Raw genomic sequence first — 19,206 nt, forward strand, 5'->3', positions numbered from 1 at the left:
GCTGAGAGGTCAAATATACTGTTTAGATTTGATAGGGAAGCTGAGAGATCAAATATCTGTTTAGATTTGATAGGGAATGCTGAGATGTCAAATATACTGTTTAGATTTGATAGGGAAGCTGAGAGGTCAAATATACTGTTTAGATTTGATAGGGAAGCTGAGAGGTCAAATATACTGTTTAGATTTGATAGGGTAACTGAGAGGTCAAATATACTGTTTAGATTTGATAGGGTAACTGAGAGGTCAAATATACTGTTTAGATTTGATAGGGTAACTGAGAGGTCAAATATACTGTTTAGATTTGATAGGGAAGCTGAGAGGTCAAATATACTGTTTAGATTTGATATGGAAGCTGAGAGATCAAATATACTGTTTAGATTTGATAGGGTAACTGAGAGGTCAAATATACTGTTTAGATTTGATAGGGTAACTGAGAGGTCAAATATACTGTTTAGATTTGATAGGGTAACTGAGAGGTCAAATATACTGTTTAGATTTGATAGGGTAACTGAGAGGTCAAATATACTGTTTAGATTTGATAGGGAAGCTGAGAGATCAAATATACTGTTTAGATTTGATAGGGTAACTGAGAGGTCAAATATACTGTTTAGATTTGATAGGGTAACTGAGAGGTCAAATATACTGTTTAGATTTGATAGGGTAACTGAGAGGTCAAATATACTGTTTAGATTTGATAGGGAAGCTGAGAGATCAAATATACTGTTTAGATTTGATATGGAAGCTGAGAGGTCAAATATACTGTTTAGATTTGATAGGGAAGCTGAGAGGTCAAATATACTGTTTAGATTTGATAGGGAAGCTGAGAGGTCAAATATACTGTTTAGATTTGATAGGGAAGCTGAGAGGTCAAATATACTGTTTAGATTTGATATGGAAGCTGAGAGGTCAAATATACTGTTTAGATTTGATAGGGAAGCTGAGAGGTCAAATATACTGTTAAGATTTGATAGGGAAGCTGAGAGGTCAAATATACTGTTTAGATTTGATAGGGAAGCTGAGAGGTCAAATATACTGTTTAGATTTGATAGGGAAGCTGAGAGGTCAAATATACTGTTTAGATTTGATAGGGAATGCTGAGATGTCAAATATACTGTTTAGATTTGATAGGGAAGCTGAGAGGTCAAATATACTGTTTAGATTTGATAGGGAAGCTGAGAGGTCAAATATACTGTTTAGATTTGATAGGGTAGCTGAGAGGTCAAATATACTGTTTAGATTTGATAGGGAAGCTGAGAGATCAAATATCTGTTTAGATTTGATAGGGAATGCTGAGATGTCAAATATACTGTTTAGATTTGATAGGGAAGCTGAGAGGTCAAATATACTGTTTAGATTTGATAGGGAAGCTGAGAGGTCAAATATACTGTTTAGATTTGATAGGGAAGCTGAGAGATCAAATATACTGTTTAGATTTGATATGGAAGCTGAGAGGTCAAATATACTGTTTAGATTTGATAGGGAAGCTGAGAGGTCAAATATACTGTTTAGATTTGATAGGGAAGCTGAGAGGTCAAATATACTGTTTAGATTTGATAGGGAAGCTGAGAGGTCAAATATACTGTTTAGATTTGATATGGAAGCTGAGAGGTCAAATATACTGTTTAGATTTGATTGGGAAGCTGAGAGGTCAAATATACTGTTAAGATTTGATAGGGAAGCTGAGAGGTCAAATATACTGTTTAGATTTGATAGGGAAGCTGAGAGGTCAAATATACTGTTTAGATTTGATAGGGAAGCTGAGAGGTCAAATATACTGTTTAGATTTGATAGGGAATGCTGAGATGTCAAATATACTGTTTAGATTTGATAGGGAAGCTGAGAGGTCAAATATACTGTTTAGATTTGATAGGGAAGCTGAGAGGTCAAATATACTGTTTAGATTTGATAGGGTAGCTGAGAGGTCAAATATACTGTTTAGATTTGATAGGGAAGCTGAGAGATCAAATATCTGTTTAGATTTGATAGGGAATGCTGAGATGTCAAATATACTGTTTAGATTTGATAGGGAAGCTGAGAGGTCAAATATACTGTTTAGATTTGATAGGGAAGCTGAGAGGTCAAATATACTGTTTAGATTTGATAGGGAAGCTGAGAGGTCAAATATACTGTTTAGATTTGATAGGGAAGCTGAGAGGCCAAATATACTGTTTAGATTTGATAGGGAATGCTGAGATGTCAAATATACTGTTTAGATTTGATAGGGAAGCTGAGAGGTCAAATATACTGTTTAGATTTGATAGGGAAGCTGAGAGGTCAAATATACTGTTTAGATTTGATAGGGTAGCTGAGAGGTCAAATATACTGTTTAGATTTGATAGGGAAGCTGAGAGATCAAATATCTGTTTAGATTTGATAGGGAATGCTGAGATGTCAAATATACTGTTTAGATTTGATAGGGAAGCTGAGAGGTCAAATATACTGTTTAGATTTGATAGGGAAGCTGAGAGGTCAAATATACTGTTTAGATTTGATAGGGAAGCTGAGAGGTCAAATATACTGTTTAGATTTGATAGGGAAGCTGAGAGATCAAATATACTGTTTAGATTTGATATGGAAGCTGAGAGGTCAAATATACTGTTTAGATTTGATATGGAAGCTGAGAGGTCAAATATACTGTTTAGATTTGATAGGGTAACTGATAGGTCAAATATACTGTTTAGATTTGATAGGGTAACTGAGAGGTCAAATATACTGTTTAGATTTGATAGGGAAGCTGAGAGATCAAATATACTGTTTAGATTTGATATGGAAGCTGAGAGGTCAAATATACTGTTTAGATTTGATAGGGAAGCTGAGAGGTCAAATATACTGTTTAGATTTGATAGGGAAGCTGAGAGGTCAAATATACTGTTTAGATTTGATATGGAAGCTGAGAGGTCAAATATACTGTTTAGATTTGATAGGGAAGCTGAGAGGTCAAATATACTGTTAAGATTTGATAGGGAAGCTGAGAGGTCAAATATACTGTTTAGATTTGATATGGAAGCTGAGAGGTCAAATATACTGTTTAGATTTGATAGGGAAGCTGAGAGGTCAAATATACTGTTTAGATTTGATAGGGAATGCTGAGATGTCAAATATACTGTTTAGATTTGATAGGGAAGCTGAGAGGTCAAATATACTGTTTAGATTTGATAGGGAAGCTGAGAGGTCAAATATACTGTTTAGATTTGATAGGGTAGCTGAGAGGTCAAATATACTGTTTAGATTTGATAGGGAAGCTGAGAGATCAAATATCTGTTTAGATTTGATAGGGAATGCTGAGATGTCAAATATACTGTTTAGATTTGATAGGGAAGCTGAGAGGTCAAATATACTGTTTAGATTTGATAGGGTAGCTGAGAGGTCAAATATACTGTTTAGATTTGATATGGAAGCTGAGAGGTCAAATATACTGTTTATGTTTTCTACTGCCAAGTTTACACCTTCACTATTACAGTGAAATATTTTGTCCTGGAAATTGTCTAGAGGGGATTGCATTTGTTGTTGCCTAATTGTTTTTGGCAGATGTCCACACTACTTTCCTTCCATCTATAGCATTACTTAATATTACTCAGTTCCTTTGGCTTTGATGCCTCGTGATTGAGTATTGCTCTCTTCAAATAGAGTGTGATTTTGTTGTGATCTGAGACTCTGGGTTTAGGTCAGTGATAAAGTAGTCTACAGTACTACTGCCAAGAGATGAGCTGTAGGAGTCCCCTCGAAGCCTATTGACTATGTACATACCCAGGATGTAACAGAGCTATAGGTGAACCTACCATAGGAGTCCCCTCGAAGCCTATTGACTATGTACATACCCAGGATGTAACAGAGCTATAGGTGAACCTACCATAGGAGTCCCCTGGAAGCCTATTGACTATGTACATACCCAGGATGTAACAGAGCTATAGGTGTACCTACCATAGGAGTCCCCTCGAAGCCTATTGACTATGTACATACCCAGGATGTAACAGAGCTGTAGGTGTACCTACCATAGGAGTCCCCTCGAAGCCTACCATTGACTATGTACATACCCAGGATGTAACAGAGCTATAGGTGTACCTACCATTGTCCCCTGGAAGCCTACCATTGACTATGTACATACCCAGGATGTAACAGAGCTATAGGTGTACCTACCATAGGAGTCCCCTGGAAGCCTACCATTGACTATGTACATACCCAGGATGTAACAGAGCTATAGGTGAACCTACCATAGGAGTCCCCTGGAAGCCTACCATTGACTATGTACATACCCAGCGTCCGACAGAGCTGCAGGAGTTGTGACCCGTTTTTGTTGGTTATGTTGTCATAGTGTCTAGGGGGGCATATGGGGGAGGGAATTCTGTCACTGGCATTTAGGTCGCCACAGACTAATACATGTCATTTGGGCCGGAAACTATTGATTTCCCCCTCCAGGATGGAGAAGCTGTCATCGTTAAGGTATGGTGATTCTAGTGGGGGGAAATAGGTAGCACACATGAGGACATTTTTCTCTGTTGAGATCATTTCCTTATTAATTTCTAGCCAGATGTAAAATGTTCCTGTTTTGATTAATTTAATGGAGTGAGTTACAGTGCCTTGCGAAAGTATTCGGCCCCCTTGAACTTTGCGACCTTTTGCCACATTTCAGGCTTCAAACATAAAGATATAAAACTGTATTTTTTGTGAAGAATCAACAACAAGTGGGACACAATCATGAAGTGGAACGACATTTATTGGATATTTCAAACTTTTTTAACAAATCAAAAACTGAAAATTTGGGCGTGCAAAATTATTCAGCCCCTTTACTTTCAGTGCAGCAAACTCTCTCCAGAAGTTCAGTGAGGATCTCTGAATGATCCAATGTTGACCTAAATGAATAATGATGATAAATACAATCCACCTGTGTGTAATCAAGTCTCTGTATAAATGCACCTGCACTGTGATAGTCTCAGAGGTCCGTTAAAAGTGCAGAGAGCATCATGAAGAACAAGGAACACACCAGGCAGGTCCGAGATACTGTTGTGAAGAAGTTTAAAGCCGGATTTGGATACAAAAGATTTCCCAAGCTTTAAACATCCCAAGGAGCACTGTGCAAGCAATAATATTGAAATGGAAGGAGTATCAGACCACTGCAAATCTACCAAGACCTGGCCATCCCTCTAAACTTTCAGCTCATACAAGGAGAAGACTGATCAGAGATGCAGCCAAGAGGCCCATGATCACTCTGGATGAACTGCAGAGATCTACAGCTGAGGTGGGAGACTCTGTCCATATGACAACAATCAGTCGTATATTGCACAAATCTGGCCTTTATGGAAGAGTGGCAAGAAGAAAGCCATTTCTTAAAGATATCCATAAAAAGTGTTGTTTAAAGTTTGCCACAAGCCACCTGGGAGACACACCAAACATGTGGAAGAAGGTGCTCTGGTCAGATGAAACCAAAATTGAACTTTTTGGCAACAATGCAAAACGTTATGTTTGGCGTAAAAGCAACACAGCTGAACACACCATCCCCACTGTCAAACATGGTGGTGGCAGCATCATGGTTTCGGCCTGCTTTTCTTCAGCAGGGACAGGGAAGATGGTTAAAATTGATGGGAAGATGGATGGAGCCAAATACAGGACCATTCTGGAAGAAAACCTGATGGAGTCTGCAAAAGACCTGAGACTGGGACGGAGATTTGTCTTCCAACAAGACAATGATCCAAAACATAAAGCAAAATCTACAATGGAATGGTTCAAAAATAAACATATCCAGGTGTTAGAATGGCCAAGTCAAAGTCCAGACCTGAATCCAATCGAGAATCTGTGGAAAGAACTGAAAACTGCTGTTCACAAATGCTCTCCATCCAACCTCACTGAGCTCGAGCTGTTTTGCAAGGAGGAATGGGAAAAAATGTCAGTCTCTCGATGTGCAAAACTGATAGAGACATACCCCAAGCGACTTACAGCTGTAATCGCAGCAAAAGGTGGCGCTACAAAGTATTAACTTAAGGGGGCTGAATAATTTTGCACGCCCAATTTTTCAGTTTATGATTTGTTAAAAAAGTTTGAAATATCCAATAAATGTCATTCCACTTCATGATTGTGTCCCACTTGTTGTTGATTCTTCACAAAAAAAATACAGTTTTATATCTTTATGTTTGAAGCCTGAAATGTGGCAAAAGGTCGCAAAGTTCAAGGGGGCCGAATACTTTCGCAAGGCACTGTAGGTCTGCTCTATACCAAATTAGCATACCGCCTGAGTCCCTTCCCTGTTTCAGACCTGGTAGTTTGGTGGATGGGACTACCAGCTCTCTGTAACCTAGAGGGCAACCAGTGGGTCCATCTCCTCTATGCCATGTTTCTTGTAGGATGACAATGTCTGTATTTCTGATTTTTTTTTAACGAAGTCTTGGTTCCTGCTCTCTCTCTCTCTCTGTATCTCTTCTCTCCTGTTTTACTGGCACAGTGGCTGGCTGTGTGTGATCTAATATGCTCCTCCATTGTTTTTCCACCTGGCTCAATGGACACCAGCCCTGACTCAGAGACTGGTCAGACCTGGCTCTATGGACACCAGCCCTGACTCAGAGACTGATCAGACCTGGCTCTATGGACACCAGCCCTGACTCAGAAACTGATCAGACCTGGCTCTATGGACACCAGCCCTGACTCAGAGACTGGTCAGACCTGGCTCAATGGACACCAGCCCTGACTCAGAAACTGATCAGACCTGGCTCAATGGACACCAGCCCTGACTCAGAAACTGATCAGACCTGGCTCTATGGACACCAGCCCTGACTCAGAGGATTAGAGCGTGTTGTGTAATGAGGACAGGATGGATGTAGAGATCATCTTTCACGTTACATGGAGTAGATTATCTGACATGGAAATGCTTAGTCTTCTGGATGGATGGACAGGGAGGGACAGGGAGAGAGACAGGGAGAGAGACAGGGGGAGAGACAGGGAGAGAGACAGGGAGAGAGACAGGGAGAGAGAGACAGGGAGAGAGACAGGGAGAGAGACAGGGAGAGAGAGACAGGGAGAGAGAGACAGGGGGAGAGACAGGGAGAGAGACAGGGAGAGAGACAGGGGGAGAGACAGGGAGAGAGACAGGGAGAGAGACAGGGAGAGAGACAGGGAGAGAGACAGGGAGAGAGACAGGGGGAGAGACAGGGAGAGAGACAGGGAGAGAGACAGGGAGAGAGAGACAGGGAGAGAGACAGGGAGAGAGACAGGGAGAGAGACAGGGAGAGAGACAGGGAGAGAGACAGGGAGAGAGACAGGGGGAGAGACAGGGAGAGAGACAGGGAGAGAGACAGGGGGAGAGACAGGGAGAGAGACAGGGAGAGAGACAGGGGGAGAGACAGGGAGAGAGACAGGGGGAGAGACAGGGAGAGAGACAGGGAGAGAGACAGGGAGAGAGACAGGGAGAGAGACAGGGGGAGAGACAGGGAGAGAGACAGGGGGAGAGACAGGGAGAGAGACAGGGGGAGAGACAGGGAGAGAGACAGGGAGAGAGACAGGGAGAGAGACAGGGGGAGAGACAGGGAGAGAGACAGGGAGAGAGACAGGGAGAGAGAGACAGGGAGAGAGACAGGGAGAGAGACAGGGAGAGAGAGACAGGGAGAGAGAGACAGGGAGAGAGACAGGGGGAGAGACAGGGAGAGAGACAGGGAGAGAGACAGGGAGAGAGAGACAGGGAGAGAGACAGGGAGAGAGAGACAGGGAGAGAGACAGGGAGAGAGAGACAGGGAGAGAGAGACAGGGAGAGAGACAGGGAGAGAGACAGGGAGAGAGAGACAGGGAGAGAGAGACAGGGAGAGAGACAGGGAGAGAGAGACAGGGAGAGAGACAGGGAGAGAGAGACAGGGGGAGAGACAGGGAGAGAGACAGGGAGAGAGACAGGGAGAGAGACAGGGAGAGAGACAGGGAGAGAGACAGGGAGAGAGACAGGGGGAGAGACAGGGGGAGAGACAGGGAGAGAGAGACAGGGAGAGAGACAGGGAGAGAGAGACAGGGAGAGAGACAGGGAGAGAGACAGGGAGAGAGACAGGGAGAGAGACAGGGAGAGAGACAGGGAGAGAGAGACAGGGAGAGAGACAGGGAGAGAGAGACAGGGAGAGAGACAGGGAGAGAGACAGGGAGAGAGAGACAGGGAGAGAGACAGGGGGAGAGACAGGGAGAGAGAGACAGGGAGAGAGAGACAGGGAGAGAGACAGGGGGAGAGACAGGGAGAGAGAGACAGGGAGAGAGAGACAGGGAGAGAGAGACAGGGAGAGAGACAGGGGGAGAGAGACAGGGAGAGAGACAGGGGGAGAGACAGGGAGAGAGACAGGGAGAGAGAGACAGGGAGAGAGAGACAGGGAGAGAGAGACAGGGAGAGAGAGACAGGGAGAGAGACAGGGAGAGAGAGACAGGGAGAGAGAGACAGGGAGAGAGAGACAGGGAGAGAGAGACAGGGAGAGAGACAGGGAGAGAGAGACAGGGAGAGAGACAGGGAGAGAGAGACAGGGAGAGAGACAGGGAGAGAGAGACAGGGAGAGAGAGACAGGGAGAGAGAGACAGGGAGAGAGAGACAGGGAGAGAGAGAGAGAGACAGAGAGAGAGAGACAGGGAGAGAGAGACAGGGAGAGAGAGAGAGACAGGGGGAGAGACAGGGAGAGAGACAGGGAGAGAGACAGGGAGAGAGACAGGGAGAGAGACAGGGGGAGAGACAGGGAGAGAGACAGGGAGAGAGAGACAGGGAGAGAGACAGGGGGAGAGACAGGGAGAGAGACAGGGAGAGAGAGACAGGGAGAGAGAGGGAGAGAGAGACAGGGAGAGAGAGAGAGAGAGACAGGGAGAGAGAGACAGGGAGAGAGAGACAGGGAGAGAGACAGGGGGAGAGAGACAGGGAGAGAGAGACAGGGAGAGAGAGACAGGGAGAGAGAGACAGGGAGAGAGAGACAGGGAGAGAGAGACAGGGAGAGAGACAGGGAGAGAGACAGGGAGAGAGACAGGGAGAGAGAGACAGGGAGAGAGAGACAGGGAGAGAGAGACAGGGAGAGAGAGACAGGGAGAGAGAGACAGGGAGAGAGACAGGGAGAGAGACAGGGAGAGAGACAGGGGGAGAGAGACAGGGAGAGAGACAGGGAGAGAGACAGGGAGAGAGAGACAGGGAGAGAGAGACAGGGAGAGAGACAGGGAGAGAGACAGGGGGAGAGAGACAGGGAGAGAGACAGGGAGAGAGACAGGGAGAGAGAGACAGGGGGAGAGAGACAGGGAGAGAGACAGGGAGAGAGACAGGGAGAGAGACAGGGGGAGAGACAGGGAGAGAGACAGGGAGAGAGACAGGGAGAGAGACAGGGGGAGAGACAGGGAGAGAGACAGGGAGAGAGACAGGGAGAGATATGTCAACATGATGTTAAATTTAATATAGGTTAGGTATTCCTCAGTGCTGGTCTAGAGCTAAGGACATGATTTCATCTTACTCTCTCTCTCTCTCTCTCTCTCTCTCTCTCTCTCTCTCTCTCAGCTGGAAAGATGGGTTGGGATTCTGTGCTCTCATTCACAGACACCGTCCAGAGCTCATTGACTATGGCAAGCTACGCAAGGTGAGAGACTAGTGCCCTGATGATACATTTACACAGAACCACTTACTGACTGACACACACAGAACCATATAGATCCTCTCTCCTCAGGGACCACCTGACCTTTCACCTGATAGAGAACCATACAGATCATCCCTCTCTCCTCAGGGACCACCTGACCTTTCACCTTTTAGAGAACCATATAGATCAACCCTCTCTCCTCAGTGACCACCTGACCTTTCACCTTTTAGAGAACCATATAGATCAACCCTCTCTCCTCAGTGACCACCTGACCTTTCACCTTTTAGAGAACCATATAGATCAACCCTCTCTCCTCAGTGACCACCTGACCTTTCACCTTATAGAGAACCATATGGTGGTCTGATCTCCTCCTGTTTCTTCTCCTGTAACAGTACTATATCCACACCTAACCAGGTGGTCTGATCTCCTCCTGTTTCTTCTCCTGTAACAGTACTATATCCACACCTAGCCAGGTGGTCTGATATCCTCCTGTTTCTTCTCCTGTAACAGTACTATATCCACACCTATCCAGGTGGTCTGATATCCTCCTGTTTCTTCTCCTGTAACAGTACTATATCCACACCTAACCAGGTGGTCTGATCTCCTCCTGTTTCTTCTCCTGTAACAGTACTATATCCACACCTATCCAGGTGGTCTGATCTCCTCCTGTTTCTTCTCCTGTAACAGTACTATATCCACACCTAACCAGGTGGTCTGATCTCCTCCTGTTTCTTCTCCTGTAACAGTACTATATCCACGCCTATCCAGGTGGTCTGATCTCCTCCTGTTTCTTCTCCTGTAACAGTACTATATCCACACCTATCCAGGTGGTATGATCTCCTCCTGTTTCTTCTCCTGTAACAGTACTATATCCACACCTAACCAGGTGGTCTGATCTCCTCCTGTTTCTTCTCCTGTAACAGTACTATATCCACACCTATCCAGGTGGTCTGATCTCCTCCTGTTTCTTCTCCTGTAACAGTACTATATCCACACCTAACCAGGTGGTCTGATCTCCTCCTGTTTCTTCTCCTGTAACAGTACTATATCCACACCTATCCAGGTGGTCTGATCTCCTCCTGTTTCTTCTCCTGTAACAGTACTATATCCACACCTATCCAGGTGGTCTGATCTCCTCCTGTTTCTTCTCCTGTAACAGTACTATATCCACACCTAACCAGGTGGTCTGATCTCCTCCTGTTTCTTCTCTCTCCTGTAGGATGACCCTTGACCTCTGTCTCTCTCTCCACTCTCCTGTAGGATGACCCCATGACCAACCTGAACACAGCCTTTGACGTGGCAGAGAAGTACCTGGACATTCCCAAGATGTTGGACGCTGAGGGTAAGACCAGGAGGGTCAAGGGTCAAGGAGGAAGTGAAGTCGAGACTGACATGGCCGCGTTCCCAGGCCGACTACATTGCAGATACTTGCCATATCTCACAATGCCTGGATAGGTGTTTAACATGTCGTATGATATAGCCATTTGTAATGGCACGTAACCTTTGGTTGATGCAATGCAACATCTGCAATGTAGTCGGTCTGGAGCGCGACCATTGTTTCAATCAACTTTTCATGTTTCTTGTTTTTAACGAGATATTTTGACCCCACAGACATTGTCTGGTCCGACCTCTGACTTTTCAGAATGTTGAAAAGAAAGAAAAAAACGAGATGACAGAAGGCTTTAACTCTATTCTGAGTTAAATTGTGTCCCTATTCCCCATTTTTAAACTGGTTAGCTCTGTACCTAAATATAGATATCTTATAGAGCGAGAGTGAGCTGAGACAGAGAGAGAGAGACAGAGACACAGAGAGAGAGAGAGAGAGAGAGAGAGACAGAGAGAGACAGAGAGAGACAGAGACACAGAGAGAGAGAGAGAGAGAGAGAGAGACAGAGAGAGACAGAGACAGAGAGACAGAGACACACAGAGAGAGAGAGAGAGCGAGAGAGAGAGAAAGACACACAGAGAGAGAGAGAGAGAGAGAGAGAGAGACAGAGGGAGAGAGACAGAGACACAGAGACAGAGAGAGAGAGAGACAGAGCGAGCTGAGAGAGAGACAGAGGGAGACAGACAGAGGGAGAGACAGAGAGAGAGACAGAGGGAGAGACAGAGAGAGAGAGTGAGCTGAGGGAGAGAGTGTGTATATTGAATTTTCTCTAGATTAGCACGTAATCTGGAGTGACTCAAAGTGGAGCTTCCTGGATTTTGTTATCCTGTTTTCCTCAACTTGAATTAGTCAACCTGTCATCATGTGATTGTGGGTTGGAACAGGAGGTCCAGTTTTTACCATAAAGTTTGGGAAAGATTAGGTGCCGTGTTAAAAATGGACGATAGCAGTACCGTCTATGTTATGATGTGATGATCGTGAGGCGCCATATCAATTCGACAGTCAAAATGTTGGAAATGATTAGCAGAAACATCTGAATCCTCAATATACATGTGAGAAACTATATATCTATATCTTTATGATACAATGTAACATTCAGATGATCCAAAAAGGGCTTATTTCTGTCAAAGTGAGGGCTGCCCTCAGGGCCACCTGCATTAGGGCCAATGTGGACATGTTTGCTGGGATTAACGCAAAAATGTGGCCTCTATTCAACTCTATGGTACCCATTTGTCTGTTGTGTTTTCACCTGGCCAGAAGTAGCTGACTGTATATGGGGGAAGGGGGTGTGTTTGCTGAGACACCCCCACTCTCTACTCTATGTCATTTATCTCTTGTGTTTAAAATGTCCATTACCATACCCCTCCCTCCCTCTCTCCCCCCTGCTCCCCCATCCACCCCCATCCTCCTCTCCTCCCCAACCCCCTCCTCCGTCCCCAAACCCCCCTCCTCCTTCCCCAACCCCCCCGCCCTCCGTCCCCATCCTCATCCTCTTCCTCTCCTCCCTAACCCCCTCCTCCGTCCCCAAACCACCCTCCTCCGTCCCCAACCCCCCTCCACCGTCCCCAACCCCCCCGCCCTCCGTACCCATCCTCATCCTCTTCCTCTCCTCCCTAACCCCCTCCTCCGTCCCCAAACCCCCCTCCTCCGTCCCCAAACCCCCCTCCTCCGTCCCCAACCCCCCTCCTCCGTCCCCAAACCCCCCTCCTCCGTCCCCAACCCCCCTCCACCGTCCCCAAACCCCCCTCCTCCTTCCCCAACCCCCCTCCTCCGTCCCCAAACCCCCCTCCTCCGTCCCCAACCCCCCTCCACCGTCCCCAAACCCCCCTCCTCCGTCCCCAACCCCCCTCCACCATCCTCAAACCCCCCTCCACCGTCCCCAAACCCCCCTCCTCCGTCCCCAACCCCCCTCCTCCGTCCCCAAACCCCCCTCCTCCGTCCCCAACCCCCCTCCATCGTCCCCAAACCCCCCTCCTCCGTCCCCAACCCCCCTCCACCGTCCCCAAACCTCCCTCCTCCGTCCCCAATCCCCCTCCACCATCCTCAAACCCCCCTCCACCGTCCCCAAACCCCCCTCCACCGTCCCCAAACCCCCCTCCACCGTCCCCAAACCCCCCTCCCAACCCCCCTCCTCCGTCCCCAACCCCCCTCCTCTGTCCCCAACCCCCCTCCTCCATCCCCAAACCCCTCCTCCCTCCCCAACATCCTCCCCAATCTCTTCCTCCCCTCGCCAACCCCTCCTCCCTCCCCAACCCCTCCTCCCTCCCCAACCCCTCCTCCCTCCCCAACATCCTCCCCAATCTCTTCCTCCCAAACCCCTCCCCCCTCCCCAACCCCCTCCTCTCCTCTCTTTCTCCAGATATCGTGGGCACGGCCCGCCCGGATGAGAAGGCCATCATGACCTACGTATCTAGCTTCTACCACGCCTTCTCTGGTGCTCAAAAGGTATCCCAGGATGCAACACTCCCCTTCCTCCTCACCTCACTACACCACTCCCCTGGTTGGGTTTCTGTCTGTCTGTCTGTCTGTCTGTCTGTCTGTCTGTCTGTCTGTCTGATCTAACCCTAACCTCCACATGCATGATCTGTTGCTACGATACCGGGCGCCAGCCGTTCTCCAGTCAGTGAGACCAGTCAGACTGTTACAACTGCTCTCCTTCTTGGATTTATCACCTTTTTTTCCAGACAGACGCTCAAATCTCTTTACGTCGCAAGGGGGTATGAACTCCCCTAAGGTACCACCAATGTGGACTGGTGACGGTCACCGTTGACTGTTTTCATTGGCTCAGCTACCACCAATGTGGACTGGTGACGGTCACCGTTGACTGTTTTCATTGGCTCAGCTACCACCAATGTGGACTGGTGACGGTCACCGTTGACTGTTTTCATTGGCTCAGCTACCACCAATGTGGACTGGTGACGGTCACCGTTGACTGTTTTCATTGGCTCAGCTACCACCAATGTGGACTGGTGACGGTCACCGTTGACTGTTTTCATTGGCTCAGCTACCACCAATGTGGACTGGTGACGGTCACCGTTGACTGTTTTCATTGGCTCAGCTACCACCAATGTGTACTGGTGACGGTCACCGTTGACTGTTTTCATTGGCTCAGCTACCACCAATGTGGACTGGTGACGGTCACCGTTGACTGTTTTGATTGGCTCAGCTACCACCAATGTGGACTGGTGACGGTCACCGTTGACTGTTTTCATTGGCTCAGCTACCACCAATGTGGACTGGTGACGGTCACCGTTGACTGTTTTCATTGGCTCAGCTACCACCAATGTGTACTGGTGACGGTCACCGTTGACTGTTTTCATTGGCTCAGCTACCACCAATGTGTACTGGTGACGGTCACCGTTGACTGTTTTCATTGGCTCAGCTACCACCAATGTGGACTGGTGACGGTCACCGTTGACTGTTTTCATTGGCTCAGCTACCACCAATGTGGACTGGTGACGGTCACCGTTGACTGTTTTCATTGGCTCAGCTACCACCAATGTGGACTGGTGACGGTCACCGTTGACTGTTTTCATTGGCTCAGCTACCACCAATGTGGACTGGTGACGGTCACCGTTGACTGTTTTCATTGGCTCAGCTACCACCAATGTGGACTGGTGACGGTCACCGTTGACTGTTTTCATTGGCTCAGCTACCACCAATGTGTACTGGTGACGGTCACCGTTGACTGTTTTCATTGGCTCAGCTACCACCAATGTGGACTGGTGACGGTCACCGTTGACTGTTTTGATTGGCTCAGCTACCACCAATGTGGACTGGTGACGGTCACCGTTGACTGTTTTCATTGGCTCAGCTACCACCAATGTGGACTGGTGACGGTCACCGTTGACTGTTTTCATTGGCTCAGCTACCACCAATGTGTACTGGTGACGGTCACCGTTGACTGTTTTCATTGGCTCAGCTACCACCAATGTGTACTGGTGACGGTCACCGTTGACTGTTTTCATTGGCTCAGCTACCACCAATGTGGACTGGTGACGGTCACCGTTGACTGTTTTCATTGGCTCAGCTACCACCAATGTGGACTGGTGACGGTCACCGTTGACTGTTTTCATTGGCTCAGCTACCACCAATGTGGACTGGTGATGGTCACCGTTGACTGTTTTCATTAGCCAGTTTATTAGGTACACCACTTGTTAAATGGATCGCTCCTACAGACAGTGAGTCACGTGACCGTGGCTATATAAATCTGGCAGACAGGCATCGAGGCATTCAGTTACTGTTTGTTTAACATTAGAATGGGAAAAAACAAGTGACTTAAGCGATTTTGAGCGTGGCGCCAGGCGCGCTGGATCCAGTATCTCAGAAACGGCCTCCTGGACTTTTCACACACACAACAGTGCCTAAGGGTTTACTGAGAATGGACAAGCAAAAAGCATCCAGTCCTGTGGGTGAAAACAGCTCGTTGATGAGAGGTGGAAGGAGAAGGACAAGAGTCATGCAAGCTAACAGGCGTCCCACAAACAGGCAAATAACGGCGCAGTACAACAGTGGTGTGCAGAACGGCATCTCGAAACGCACAACTCGTCGGTCCTCGTCACAGATGGGCTAATGCAGCAGACCACCACACCGGGGTTCCACTCCTATCTGCTAAAAACAAGAAGAAGAGGCTCCAGTGAGCAACGCCATCACCAATACGACAATTGAGGAGTGGAAAAAACATTGCCTGGTCCGACAAAATCCCGGTTCCTGTTGCGTCATGCTGATGGCAGAGTCAGGGTTTGGCGTCAGCAGCACGAGTCCATGGCCCCCATCCTGCCTGGTGTCAACGGTACAGGCTAGTGGAGGCGATGCTCCCCGTCCAACCTTTAAAACTGGTGTCAACGGTACAGGCTAGTGGAGGCGATGCTCCCCGTCCAACCTTTAAAACTGGTGTCAACGGTACAGGCTAGTGGAGGCGATGCTCCCCGTCCAACCTTTAAAACTGGTGTCAACGGTACAGGCTAGTGTAGGCGATGCTCCCCGTCCAACCTTTAAAACTGGTGTCAACGGTACAGGCTAGTGGAGGCGATGCTCCCCGTCCAACCTTTAAAACTGGTGTCAACGGTACAGGCTAGTGGAGGCGATGCTCCCCGTCCAACCTTTAAAACTGGTGTCAACGGTACAGGCTAGTGGAGGCGATGCTCCCCGTCCAACCTTTAAAACTGGTGTCAACGGTACAGGCTAGTGGAGGCGATGCTCCCCGTCCAACCTTTAAAACTGGTGTCAACGGTACAGGCTAGTGGAGGCGATGCTCCCCGTCCAACCTTTAAAACTGGTGTCAACGGTACAGGCTAGTGGAGGCGATGCTCCCCGTCCAACCTTTAAAACTGGTGTCAACGGTACAGGCTAGTGGAGGCGATGCTCCCCGTCCAACCTTTAAAACTGGTGTCAACGGTACAGGCTAGTGGAGGCGATGCTCCCCGTCCAACCTTTAAAACTGGTGTCAACGGTACAGGCTAGTGGAGGCGATGCTCCCCGTCCAACCTTTAAAACTGGTGTCAACGGTACAGGCTAGTGGAGGCGATGCTCCCCGTCCAACCTTTAAAACTGGTGTCAACGGTACAGGCTAGTGGAGGCGATGCTCCCCGTCCAACCTTTAAAACTGGTGTCAACGGTACAGGCTAGTGGAGGCGATGCTCCCCGTCCAACCTTTAAAACTGGTGTCAACGGTACAGGCTAGTGGAGGCGATGCTCCCCGTCCAACCTTTAAAACTGGTGTCAACGGTACAGGCTAGTGGAGGCGATGCTCCCCGTCCAACCTTTAAAACTGGTGTCAACGGTACAGGCTAGTGGAGGCGATGCTCCCCGTCCAACCTTTAAAACTGGTGTCAACGGTACAGGCTAGTGGAGGCGATGCTCCCCGTCCAACCTTTAAAACTGGTGTCAACGGTACAGGCTAGTGGAGGCGATGCTCCCCGTCCAACCTTTAAAACTGGTGTCAACGGTACAGGCTAGTGGAGGCGATGCTCCCCGTCCAACCTTTAAAACTGGTGTCAACGGTACAGGCTAGTGGAGGCGATGCTCCCCGTCCAACCTTTAAAACTGGTGTCAACGGTACAGGCTAGTGGAGGCGATGCTCCCCGTCCAACCTTTAAAACTGGTGTCAACGGTACAGGCTAGTGGAGGCGATGCTCCCCGTCCAACCTTTAAAACTGGTGTCAACGGTACAGGCTAGTGGAGGCGATGCTCCCCGTCCAACCTTTAAAACTGGTGTCAACGGTACAGGCTAGTGGAGGCGATGCTCCCCGTCCAACCTTTAAAACTGGTGTCAACGGTACAGGCTAGTGGAGGCGATGCTCCCCGTCCAACCTTTAAAACTGGTGTCAACGGTACAGGCTAGTGGAGGCGATGCTCCCCGTCCAACCTTTAAAACTGGTGTCAACGGTACAGGCTAGTGGAGGCGATGCTCCCCGTCCAACCTTTAAAACTGGTGTCAACGGTACAGGCTAGTGGAGGCGATGCTCCCCGTCCAACCTTTAAAACTGGTGTCAACGGTACAGGCTAGTGGAGGCGATGCTCCCCGTCCAACCTTTAAAACTGGTGTCAACGGTACAGGCTAGTGGAGGCGATGCTCCCCGTCCAACCTTTAAAACTGGTGTCAACGGTACAGGCTAGTGGAGGCGATGCTCCCCGTCCAACCTTTAAAACTGGTGTCAACGGTACAGGCTAGTGGAGGCGATGCTCCCCGTCCAACCTTTAAAACTGGTGTCAACGGTACAGGCTAGTGGAGGCGATGCTCCCCGTCCAACCTTTAAAACTGGTGTCAACGGTACAGGCTAGTGGAGGCGATGCTCCCCGTCCAACCTTTAAAACTGGTGTCAACGGTACAGGCTAGTGGAGGCGATGCTCCCCGTCCAACCTTTAAAACTGGTGTCAACGGTACAGGCTAGTGGAGGCGATGCTCCCCGTCCAACCTTTAAAACTGGTGTCAACGGTACAGGCTAGTGGAGGCGATGCTCCCCGTCCAACCTTTAAAACTGGTGTCAACGGTACAGGCTAGTGGAGGCGATGCTCCCCGTCCAACCTTTAAAACTGGTGTCAACGGTACAGGCTAGTGGAGGCGATGCTCCCCGTCCAACCTTTAAAACTGGTGTCAACGGTACAGGCTAGTGGAGGCGATGCTCCCCGTCCAACCTTTAAAACTGGTGTCAACGGTACAGGCTAGTGGAGGCGATGCTCCCCGTCCAACCTTTAAAACTGGTGTCAACGGTACAGGCTAGTGGAGGCGATGCTCCCCGTCCAACCTTTAAAACTGGTGTCAACGGTACAGGCTAGTGGAGGCGATGCTCCCCGTCCAACCTTTAAAACTGGTGTCAACGGTACAGGCTAGTGGAGGCGATGCTCCCCGTCCAACCTTTAAAACTGGTGTCAACGGTACAGGCTAGTGGAGGCGATGCTCCCCGTCCAACCTTTAAAACTGGTGTCAACGGTACAGGCTAGTGGAGGCGATGCTCCCCGTCCAACCTTTAAAACTGGTGTCAACGGTACAGGCTAGTGGAGGCGATGCTCCCCGTCCAACCTTTAAAACTGCAAAAGTGTCTTTGCACCTCATGACAAAATGTGTAGAGAATGGCAGGAAATAAGTTTTACAACTGCATAATGTTTTCCCCCCGACAACAAGAGGAACAGTTTGTGTCTTGAATAGTGCTTGTGCCTGTAGAAACCTGCTGGTGTTGGATGTACCCCAACGCTGGGGGGGGGGGGGGAGGGGGCTGAGTGAAAACATTTGGGAACCCCTTCCCTAGGACATCTGTGTCCTTGGCTGGGCCTAATGTCTTTATTGTTTTGAAACTTCTGTATGTGTAATGTTTACTGTTAATTTTTATTGTTTATTTCACTTTATATATTATCTACCTCACTTGCTTTGGCAATGTTAACACATGTTTCCCATGCCAATAAAGCCCCTTGAATTGAATTGATATCTAGATAGGTAGGTATCTAGAGAGAGATAGTTAGATATCTAGATAGACAGATATCAATAGATATCTAGATAGACAGATATCTAGATAGACAGATATCTAGAGAGATACAGATAGGTTTAGATATCTAGATATACAGATATCAATAGAGATATAGATATGTTTAGATATCTAGATAGACAGATATCAATAAAGATATAGATAGACAGATATCTAGAGAGATATAGAGGTTTAGTTATCTAGATTGACAGATATCTATAGATATCTAGATAGACAGATATCTAGATAGACAGATATCTAGAGAGATACAGATAGGTTTAGATATCTAGATATACAGATATCA

At 47.8% G+C, this 19,206-nt stretch overlaps 1 protein-coding gene across 5 annotated transcripts in view; it reads left to right on the forward strand.

Moving 5' to 3' along the window:
- LOC110512290 (alpha-actinin-1-like) overlaps positions 1 to 19,206 on the forward strand; it is a 116,224-nt gene that overhangs the window by 63,815 nt on the left and 33,203 nt on the right. For all 5 annotated transcript variants that reach the window (XM_036955342.1, XM_036955344.1, XM_036955343.1 and 2 more), the window contains 3 exons: positions 9,479 to 9,557; positions 10,815 to 10,896; positions 13,301 to 13,386. In XM_036955342.1, coding sequence (XP_036811237.1) covers positions 9,479 to 9,557; positions 10,815 to 10,896; positions 13,301 to 13,386 — 247 coding nt within the window. The remainder of the gene's footprint in view (positions 1 to 9,478; positions 9,558 to 10,814; positions 10,897 to 13,300; positions 13,387 to 19,206) is intronic.

This window comes from Oncorhynchus mykiss, chromosome 19 (assembly GCF_013265735.2).
Source record: "Oncorhynchus mykiss isolate Arlee chromosome 19, USDA_OmykA_1.1, whole genome shotgun sequence".
Lineage (NCBI taxonomy): Eukaryota > Metazoa > Chordata > Actinopteri > Salmoniformes > Salmonidae > Oncorhynchus > Oncorhynchus mykiss.